Raw genomic sequence first — 11,318 nt, forward strand, 5'->3', positions numbered from 1 at the left:
GTGCAAACCTTTTTTAGTGGTGGCCCTGTGCAGGCTGTTAGTTTCGTGGTGCCTCTTAGCTAAACGATTTCCTGTCTGGTCTGCTGAGACGTTACTATTTCGGTTTTGCAATTTCTCAGTGGACTGAAGACTTTCTCATTTTAAAGAATGAGTAAGCGTAATCTGAAAAGTAACAATGTCTTTCGTCTGAATGAATGATCATTAACCTAACCTATGTGTCTATGATGCCTGAAGCTGAACCAAATGCTTTTGTGTCTGCCTCTGCCTCTGCCTCAGAACAAGTCTTTACAAATGTGCATTTTAAAATGCTTTGCTCAGATCATATAATTGTCGCAAGTAAGGTGATCATTGATGATAGAAACTACATATAGCCATTAGTAAACTCACAAACATCTATAGTAAACAGGAGGACATTAATAACTGAATCTGTTGCACCACCACCCCAATGGTATTTTTCGTCTACTATCTGATTGTTGTGTCGTCACTGCCGGATTTGGGAATGGTCAGTATGAACTCGGCAGACGGCAGTGATGTTGGTACAATATTACTGCCGGACTGCCAGGGTCTATAATCACATAATCAAAAGAAAACTTGCATCAGAAACACTGCACGCTCGAGAACTTGCCATCTGCTGACAGCCAGATCACATAATCAAATTACAAGACTGACAGCGATGCTATATGTTAATGTTATAGACAAACTTACCATAAGGTAAGCCGATCAACGATCGGGAGAAATCCGTGCAAGGATTGGAAATTCAAGACCTAAAAAGGATGCATATTAACCAAGCAGCAATAAGCCGATAGGTGGGATCAGACTAGCAAATAAATAAATGCATCATGGTCCATAAGTTTGGCCAACCTTTGCACCTTGTAGATGCACAAAAGGCAGTAATAACCCAAAAAGGGAATTCATCAGCGGTTCAGCCCCAACGATAACTACAGATAACCAACCTAGTCCTGGAGCATGAGTTAAACGGGATGTCAAGCTAGACACATCTAACGATTTACAAAGATCATGCATTTAGCAACTTCGGTTGCAGCTCAGCCAAGATGCTGCTAAACAGTAGTTGAGCATCATCGCATGCTTTGTCAATGCTTCTGCCCTCCTGCAGTCTTGAGAGCTCTGATTGTTCATGTTCTCTCTCCTCAATCTTCTGTCGTTTCTGGCGAAGGTGCTCAAGCTCAGCTACAGCCTTAACCATTTTCATCAAGCAATGAACTCAATTGGCTCAGGCCTTGTTTAGATGCTCTCAAACTTCCAACTTTTTACACTCTCTCTCCATCACATCAATTTTGAAACACATGCATGGAGTAGTAAATGTATGTAAAAAAATAACTAATTGCACAGTTTAATTGTACATCACGAGACGAATCTTTTAAGCCTAGTTAGTCCATGATTAGATAAAATTTGTCAAATACAAACGAAAGTGCTACAGTAGCACTGTTGCAAATTGCTTGCAATCTAAACAGGCCCTCAGTTTAGTTATCTTCTCCAACTTCTGTGCTTCAACTGCGTCTTTTTCGTCAAGAAGTTTGGTATATTCAGATTTCGCCTGAGTCAATCTATTCTGGCAGCTTTGCACAACATATTCAACATTAGCCTTTAGTTTGCAAAGCATACTGTTCCTCTCTTTAAATAATGCTTCACTATCTGCTATGCATGATGTCATTGTACTTTCCATTAAGCCATTCACTACAGTTGCATCCTGTGAGCTATGTTGACTGCACTTTTCTTTGGATCCTGTCTTTTCTGGCACTGCAGATCATACAGCAATTGTTAGTTCAAATGCACCACTGTGTTGACGAATCAGTTTTAGAGCTAGTACTTACATCTTTTCAAATGCGTAACAACCTTCCTACTTGAACCTTGATTAGTCTGATCTGACACCTTCATGTAGATTCACAATCAGAACAGAACATGCACATGAATAAGGAAAATTTTCAAAGCCAACAACCGCAAGATTTTGCAATGTTACTTCAACAAAAAAAAATATAATGAAGGGGACTCACATTATCAGAGGAATCGTTATTTCCCTTAAATGCTTCTATAGGGTTTGTTTTTCTGCTTTGGTTCCCGGGAAGCATCATGTTAGATAGGGTGTCTTCATTAACAGGATTTTCACTAATAGTTGGCATCGATTTGTCTGGAGGTGTTGAATATCCTGAGGAAGCAAAAAGAAGCCTATTCATTAGCAATGGATGAGTTTTCACTGCCCTGTGCGAAAGACCAAGATGACTGTTCTTACCAGATAGCAGGCAAGAACTGGGAGAATGGTTGCTTGCTGATAACTTGCTTAATAGTGCAGGTAAAGAAGAGTCCTCCTTAGAGACTGAAGCATGTTCAGAACCTACAGCTAATACCATTTGCAGCAACTGTGGTTCTTTCTTTGCCTTTTTTATAGCAGAATTTTTAGGATTATGACTATGTTCGTCATCACTAGAAGTCACCTCAACTGGTGAGCTTGGACGTTTCCCAGATGACGAGTGCCACCTCAAGTTAGCCTGGCTCTGTTGAAGTTTTGAAATATCAGAATGGAGCAAGCAAGTTGTAGGGTAGGACGCAATTCTGAAAAGTGAAAACATTAAGACAAACCAAACTATTCTACTTTAGCCATCGAAGTCTCTATTATTATTACTAGTTGAATGCCCTTACACAGTTAAGAAAACCATACTTGATGCCCACTGTGGTGAACTAACGTGTGTTATAGCAATCTAGCAAGCCATGTTGCCATCCACACCTATATCATAAGCAGCCCGGAAATAAAAAGTACTAAAGAAAAGAGCTTTTAATATAACATCGCAGGTTTCTTTTTTTCCAAAAAAGTTCATTTCCTCACAAACAAAAAATTATGAGCAATCCCAAGTAAAATGAGATAATGAAGAACTAAGCATGAATCTCACATAGGATAGAAAATACCAAAAAAAAAAATCCATGTACAGTTGCAATGAGAAGTCTGACAGTGAAAGAAGACTAAAGAGAATCTCAGCATTTTACCAATATCCAAAAAAGGGCATTAGCAACAAAAATGGCTATCCCATGAATTTTCTTGAAATATATCTTGGAAAGTGAATCTACATAGCAAAAAAAAAAGAACAGATGTGATTTAAGGCACTAGGATAATAGAATATTATCATGTCAATATGTCTGGGAAACAACAATGTAAATCATATAATAGACTCTCATGAATTAAAAGGCGAAAGAGAGATACGAACCAATTATTTGGTGGGACTATATCGTAAATGTGAAGATCAATCATTATATATTAGCAACCCATGCAAATATAACACTTTTAAGAACCTTGTGAGTTACAAGTCTAAGGGATGTGTTTCCACCTAACAAAAGAACCTTAACAAAGATAATGCATGTTTACACCAATGAAAATTACCAAAGGTACAAAAGAAACTTCCAAAAGAACAATGGGTACTCCTTAAAAAATGAAAACAGCATACTGTGGCATGAATAAATTAGCTAGACTTTAAAGCAATTACTAGTACTCTTTCAAAAATTAGACTTTAAAGCAATTACTAATACTCTTTAAAAAAGGATTCTTTACACTTTAAAGCCATCTATTTAATAAAAATTAGTTTTCTTATAATACAGGAGAACCAAATTGATCATCGACTTCCACTCTTCTAACTAAAATTTTTCACTCCAAACAAATACATGCCACCTCTGTTAGCTCCTCCTCTCACATGACTATACACAGATTGCCTACACCAGAATCCCACATGTATATGTAGAAGCATCTAATCTCAACTTACTATAGAGATAATCTAGAAGTTTCATGTAGCGGTAATCATTTTCCTCTAAAAATATGAGCAATGCTGATTTAGCCAATGTGAGATAGTCAGATACATCCTTTGCGAGTTTTGAAGCTAAGTAACCTGGATTGTTCCTAAAAATCAAAATTAAGTCACACAACTTCTGGGGCATTCCTGATAGTAAATATAACCACATCATCCATTCTCCTTTAGCTATACTGTAATAATTGAACAATTAGCAAGGCAAAACTATAAAAAGAAACAAAAGCAATTATAACAAAAATGTAATCATGGATTGATCATTTCAACAGTTTCTCAAAAAGTACTTGATATCATTCAACAACAATACAATATAGTTACTACAAAAGAACACATTTCTTCAAAATCCTCATGTAAATTTCAACCGTACCTGGTTGGAGGTCCGACGCATCAAAGTTAAGGAAATAAATTATTATTTCTGTATTTCAATTCAAATTGAAATCGAGATTTTGAGGGGACCAAAAACTTCGTCTGCTACCAAATTCACCACAATACATCCATTGCCCAAACAAGGAACTTTACAGCTACATATCTACGTCATCAACATGACTAGAGCGAATAGCGTGAAATGCAAAGCTAGAGAGGACAGCTACAAAATGGATTTTTTGCTGTATTACCTCAGTACTCACAACGCTTCAGTGACTGCCATCCCACTCATGCCGCGGCCGGAGCAACTCCAGCACCTTGATCACCACCTGCTCAGCCTCCTTGCCATTGACAATTACCTCATACTCACCCTCCCCGGACATTCCACGCACCACCCTTGGAGACCATGCCCCGTCACAGTACGCCTCCACCGCAGAACCGGGCGCAATCTGGAAACCGTCCTCCCGGGCCCTATGCCGGTCCGCGGCCGGTCGGATGCACTGCCAATGCAGATACTCCATCACTTTATCCCCTTCCTCCTCCTCATCGGAGTACTCCACAATGTAGCTAAGCTGATCGACCGCCTTCGCCACCGTGGCCGGGAACCAGGAGCTGCCATACGGCTCCCGGTCCCTCACGGCCTCGACCTTCTCCCCGGCCTCGTAGACCCTGACTGAGCGGGCCGGCTGGACGGCGACGGCGGTCTGCGAGGGCACCCATTCGCCGGCGACGTAGTCGCGGCGGGGGCGGACGTAGTGTGGCGGGACGGTTATCACCTCCCGGGTGATGGGGAACGCGACGGCGACGGACTTGGCGGCGGCGGGGGAGGGAAAGACGACGCCGGACCACCAGCCCCTGCGGTGGAACGCCTCGACGACGTCGTGCTGGCGGAAGCGGCGAGGGGATGGGGACGGCGACGGGGGCCGCGGGCGGACGTGCGAGGCGGCGACGGACTCGGCGGGGGCGGCGCCGCCGTCGGTGGGAGTAGGCGACGATGTAGCGGGAGGCGGAGGGGTGGCCACGCTCGGGATAGAGGCGGACCACGGTGGCCTCGAACCAGGAGTCGTGGAAGCCGGCGTCGTCGACGCGGACCTCGACCTCGGCGCCGGGGGGCAGTGGAGGCGGCAGTGGCGGCGGCTTCTGGGCAGGGGACGTCGCTGGGGCTGCGGAGGCGGACGGGGGGCGCTTCTCCTTGCTCCGGGCGCTGCCGAGCTGGCCGGTGAGCGCCGGCGAGCTGCCGGCGGCCATGGGGAATTGGGGTTTTTGGGGGCGGTGGACACAGGACGGGCTTCAAGGCTTCGACGGTAAGCCATTTGGGTCTGGTTTCCTTTTTTACCCTTCTACTCGTTCACAAGCAAATTGTAAGACGCACACCATTTTTGGATCGATACGATGCACCACTTTTCTTTCGGCAAATAAAGGGTTATGTGATCGGAATTCTCATTTCATTTCTAAAAATTTTGCGTGAGCAGTAAATAGATAAAGGCATTGTTGTAATCTTTTTATTTTATCGATAAAATAAAATCCATCTTTTAGAAGACACAAATTGCATACTACATAAATAAAAGTTTTCCAGAATAATCAAAGTGAAATACTTGTCTGCTAAAATTTTCAGTACCGAAACAAGGACTTTTAAATACCATGTTGGCACATCACACCATTCAATCATTCTATTAATGTTTGTTTGGATCTCAGGACTAATTTTTAGTTCTCGGATTTGGACGCCAAATAGATGAACTAAATATGATCTAATTGAGGGCTAAATGGCACGGATAATGGCTAATTGGTTATTAAAGACCATTAACCTTATTAAGCTCACAATTAGCACATATTTAGCCATTGTTACAACTAGAGGTAATTTTTAGTCCCTCGCATTTAGCTTGTTGAACCCTCTTTATGTGTATGGTGTTATAATCGCAGGTGGCTTATATTTGTGTACATGAATAGTGCTCTGGTGTTTTTTTCAGCTATTAATTCATGGCGTGCATCCCTACTTGTTTCTAGTTATTAACAAGCTTGGCGGCTTGTTGCCATAGAAGTTAGGAGTAAGAGAAGTATATATATATAGTTGGTTTGACCTACTATATTTGTCCTATATAGGTTTATCTTAAGTTAAAATTAGCTAATTTTGACCAAATCTATAGAAAAATATAGCAACAATTATACTACCCAATATATGCATTATCAACATATATTTTATAGTGAATTCAATAAAAATTTGATACTACAAATATTATTATTTTTCTCTACAAACTCAGTTAAAGTTGATCAAGTTTGATTTAGAATAAATCTAATATGATATATAAATAAAAACAGAGGAAGTATAATCAAAGAGAGACCTCGGTAATGATCCGGTGCTTTTATCAGAGGAGAGTGACCTCATCACACTTGTGGTGAAGTTTTCATGATGCTGTGCTGAGAGTTTTCGTGTCTCTTTAAAAGTATGGGCTAGCCGGCAGCGAATGCCCATCCAAACGGTGGTGGCGTAAAGGTAAAATAGAATTAAGAAATTATAAAATTACTATGAGATAATTTGGGAGACAACCTATTATACATATTGTCTATTAAATCGTCTCAGTATCATTTTTCAATGCATGAAAATCACATATTAGACAACACCTATTTGCTCTTTATTGGCTTGTGTCCGTTGGTTTTCTTTTTGAACCAGTTCTTCTCCTTTCCTTTTCCTTTTTGTGTTGTTTCACGTTCTTTTTCTATGCTCTTAAAAAATTAATAATTAAATTAGGCTTGTGCTGAAATACTTTTAGAGTGGTTCTCCCGCTCTCTCTCTCTCTCACACACACACACAGGGGGGTCTTGACTTGCTCGTTAAGGAGGTAAAGTTGTATCAGGCTGTCTTTAATTGGGAGATCGGAAAATTAATTTGACACCTCATTGCATAAAGTTCCATCATACGAAAAAGATAGTTAATTTTCTAATTTAATTGCTGTGTTCAACAAACTATTGCTATAGTTTTTTGATAAAACTAAATTCATGTATTTTTCCTTCCTATTTTTTTCTTTGAGTTGGTGAATTGGAGGCCCATGCAGACAAAATGGCTTGCTGTTGCTTTCAGGTGGCCGGTTTGGGCCCAATATGAGTATTAACAGTGACATGATCTGAACATTTAAAAAGTAATGGTATCTATATATTAAAATTGTAATTGACATAGCGGCACAAAAATTAAACCTCATTCCCCCAAAGTACAATCCAATCAAACAGCTATATAGATATGATAAGTTTCATGAAGATATGATCACATGTCAACGATCATTTAATTTGCATCTTAGTTATAATACATAAAATGATCCTAGGAAGTTAATAATCCAAAAACACAGTGATACCTTAGCCTCAACGCCTGCACTCCTAGAACTTGACTAATTATTGGGTGCAAGGTAAGATCATGAATCATGCGCAGTTGCTTCCATTTCATGTCATCCACCAAGATTCTACGAAACTGATCTTCATCATCTTTGTATGCTGCATCAACCCTTGTTTCATCCTCCTCCAGTCCCAACAGTTCCTCAATATGTTTTATGTTCAATAGCTGTATTTTTTGCTTGCTCATGTTGTACATTTTATCCAAAGATTTTTTTATGTCCGATAAATTCCGATATCTCCAATAAAAACGTTTATCAGTACACCTCCGGTAAAATTTGTGTACCGTCCGGCAATCTAAACCATAAGAAGAGTGTATACTGAATAAGTATGAAGAAATCATGAATTATGAGAAGTAGTGGCAGATGTGCCACCAGCGGCCTGATGCGGCCTCCATCTCGCGGTCGCTGCCACCAACTGGATTCGGCGGCACCGACCTTCCGCCAGACAAGAACCACGCCACCGGCACAAGCCCCACGAAGTACGCAATGCCGACCTGCACCTGCCAACGCTGGCGCCGTCGCAAACAGAGCGCCGCGGCCCTCAGACAAGCGCGCAGCCTCCTTTAGCGCCCAACCACACCCACCGGTGTACCCGTCGCGTAGTGTCCCAATCGCCGGAGCTCGGAGGAACCCGATCTGGCGTGCCACAGAGGAGACTCGGCCAAGGGCGGCCGAACCTTGCCGTCCATAGCCGAGAGCCTCGCCGACCGTGATGACCCTCCACTGCGAACCACCATGGCCAGCGAGCAGATCAACACAAGCGGCCGGAGAGCGAGAGGGATCGAGAAGTGAGAGAGGACGCGCGAGTGATATGATAGCCATTTTGGCACCACCCGGCACCCGCTGGCCGCCGCCGCAACGGACACCGTCGCCGGCGGCAGCGACCACGCTGGCTTCGTTCTGATGGCTTCCGTGGCGCCTGCCTAGTGTTGGGGGCCCTGAGTTGCCTCGCCTGGGAGGGAACGGATCAACGGGCATTTGGGGCCACGCCAGCTCAGCATCTCGAGGACGAGCTGGCCGGAGCGCCTGTCTGCCTCGACGTACAAAAACAGAAGGGAACGCGCGCCCCTCCCGTAGTCCCGTCTCGTCATTTCCCTCTCCCGTAGCCGCCAGATCTACGCCAGCCGCCTGGGCTCCGCGCCGCCGCCGGAGCTGCGAGCTTTCGGAGAGGATCTCTCCGACCTCGCATCCCCGGTCCCCGGCGCCCGCGTCCGAATCAATAGCTTCAGCTTCGCCGACTCCGAGCCCGAGAGGACCGAGCGCCGCGGCATTGAGAGAAGCAGCCTGGAGAGGAGAAAAGCTAAGGTCGCCGGAGGCCGGGCTGCCGCTGCCGTACGTCGCCGCCGGTAAAAACCCATCTTTTTCGTTTCTTTATTATTTTTCTAGCTGGACCCACACGCTCTCGCTCCCTCGGAACCCTAGTGCCTGCTCGGCTCCTCTGCCTCCTAAGTCCTATCCTGAGTTCCTGTGACACCGTCCGTCCTTAATTTTCTTCGCCACAGCAAACCATGCATGCTCAGACCGTGGAACACCTCATCTCTGCAGGCTGGCTAACTTGCTTGTTCTCCTGCTCTTCCAGCCTCGAGCTAGTATCGGTGGACTGGGATTTTTTGACGCACTGTGGGATTATTTACAACCATGAAAGGCTGCGCGAGAACTCAAGGGAAAAAAAGAGTGATCGATCCTCAGCATTTTTTAAAACTGGTATACATGCATGCACGTCATTCTCCAGAGAGAACATGGTGATGCAAATGCATCCACCATTAGTTAGGATATTATTGTAAGAGCTACATGCATGGAGTGACGACGGTGGGCTTAATGCTTTGATTTCACTCAATATATAACACATATTCTGTGGAGATAATTTAGTTTAGGCCCATTATAGTTCTACCGAGTCAAGAATATAAGCATGTAAAAAAAGACTTGCGAATACTTGAATTAATTGGTACAGCATTTTGTTTTGTTTGACGAGTACCAGTAAGCTAGTAATAAAGCCATTTATGTGTTCGAGTACTTGATTTACTTTTTTCTTGGTTTGCTCATCATTGCATAATTTGATGTTAGCAGGAATCCATTGAAAAAGCATCTACCTTAACCTACCAATTCTCTGCGCGCCCTACGGAAAAAGCCACATCGCAAAGTATTTTACTTTTACTTAAGAAAACTTTCTGGTGCACGCTTTTTTTTTGTGTGTTGGCTCACTAATCATCATTGAATATTAACAGGTAGTATCCATTGATAAAGCTGTTACTGCGTGCAACTTTTTGGTGACATCCTTCCACAGAAGCACGTACATCAATTACTTTCACATGTAATTATTGTCCGTAGTTAACTGGTACGAACATCCTTTAATTTGCTGCCTTTAACACGTTAAGCTAGCAGTAAACTCAAGGTTTAAAATCTCCGGCTATAGCTTCCGCTATCTCTGGCTATAACTGTTTGAGAGAGATTTAGCTAAGTTTTTTCATGTACAACTTAGCTCTTAGCTGCCGCTCGCTATAGCCGGCTATAGCCTGTTTTTGGACATAGATAGCTAAACGCCATAGACGGCTATTTGAAACATTGAGTAAACTACGTAATAAATACAGAATGCATGTTATTTTGTGTGATAGCAATATCAATTACTCCCTAAATATTTGTATATACATCTTTTTCTGTTATTGTACCTTTAGCTACCCGTACTTATTTTTTTCCCTTGCATTGTCTCACTAAGTCATCCCATGGTATTTGATGTTCGTAGATCTTTTCCATCAATGAAGTTGCTAAATCGTGCCATTTTCGTATGAGATTCTACTGCAGAACTACATCAATTACTTCCTCAAGTACTTACAGTTAATCGGTACATCTTTTTTCTTTTTTGTACCACAAGCAATAAGCTGCTACTTCATTTGTTTTCGCTTGTCTCATTGAAATATTGCATGACATGATGTTATTATTAACAGGTATTAGCCAATAATAAAGCTACTACCGGTACCATTTTTTGGGACATCCTACTGTAGAAACATCATCAATATTACGCTGCCAAGAATACTTCTTCACTATTGACGTAAGTTTTTCTTAATTTTTCTGATCTTCAGTTTTTCGCTTTATTCAAGTACCACCTTCGTAATGTCATGCCATAGAGAGGTGTTGAAAAGCATGCTAGGTACAATATATTTAGATTATTGATACAGTATCCATACATAGGTTTACATAACATAGGCGGTTTCTCTTTTTTTTTGGCTCAGTACAGTAGTAGGTGCAATTCTTATGAAACCATACACTATATAGCAATATTCTACACATTTTCTCTTTATTACTGCTATGAGTGCAGGTAGATGTTTATCAAAATTGACCAACTATATTTTTGGTACTTAATTGATTGACTAATTATTGAATGTATCTAACCCTATTCCATGGACACAGAGATCAGTACTTCGGTAATGGCTCATGGTTTCTCCATCCGGGGATACACGGAGAGCATGAGGGGAAAGGCACCAGTAGAGCTCAGAACATTTGGTAAATCTGCCAAGGACCTGCCGAAAATAACCTGCGGCCCAAACCGGTGGTGGAAGCACGAGCTGGAGGCTTTCAAGGCAGCGGGGGTGCACGAGGACGAAAAGGATGCACCTTGGAAGGGGTACATCACCTCTGCGCACTTCAAGGCAGTGCCCCCAACAATGGATGCGCTCGATGGTGGCAACACACTGGACAGGAACAAGAAGACGCGACAGGACACCATGAGCAAGGTGACGAAGCAGAAGCGAACAAGGGTTGAAGAGGAGGTGGT

General features: G+C 42.7%; 1 protein-coding gene and 1 long non-coding RNA gene across 2 annotated transcripts; both read right to left on the reverse strand.

Annotated features, from left to right (window-relative positions):
• Positions 1–1,667: 1,667 nt before the first annotated feature.
• Positions 1,668–2,144, reverse strand: LOC112902035. Its single transcript, XR_003230462.1, has 3 exons — positions 2,013–2,144; positions 1,833–1,883; positions 1,668–1,758 (listed from the first exon to the last, which is right to left on the reverse strand). It is a non-coding gene; the product is annotated as an uncharacterized LOC112902035 (long non-coding RNA).
• Positions 2,145–2,375: 231 nt separating this feature from the next.
• Positions 2,376–5,490, reverse strand: LOC112902034 (serine/arginine repetitive matrix protein 1-like). Its single transcript, XM_025970930.1, has 2 exons — positions 4,421–5,490; positions 2,376–2,510 (listed from the first exon to the last, which is right to left on the reverse strand). The coding sequence occupies exon 1, from the start codon at positions 5,480–5,482 to the stop codon at positions 4,439–4,441; it is 1,044 nt and encodes a 347-aa protein (XP_025826715.1). The 5' UTR covers positions 5,483–5,490; the 3' UTR covers positions 2,376–2,510; positions 4,421–4,438.
• Between the last annotated feature and the right edge of the window lie 5,828 nt (positions 5,491–11,318).

The sequence above is a fragment of the Panicum hallii genome, chromosome 8 (genome assembly GCF_002211085.1).
Source record: "Panicum hallii strain FIL2 chromosome 8, PHallii_v3.1, whole genome shotgun sequence".
In the NCBI taxonomy this organism is placed as follows: Eukaryota; Viridiplantae; Streptophyta; class Magnoliopsida; order Poales; family Poaceae; genus Panicum; species Panicum hallii.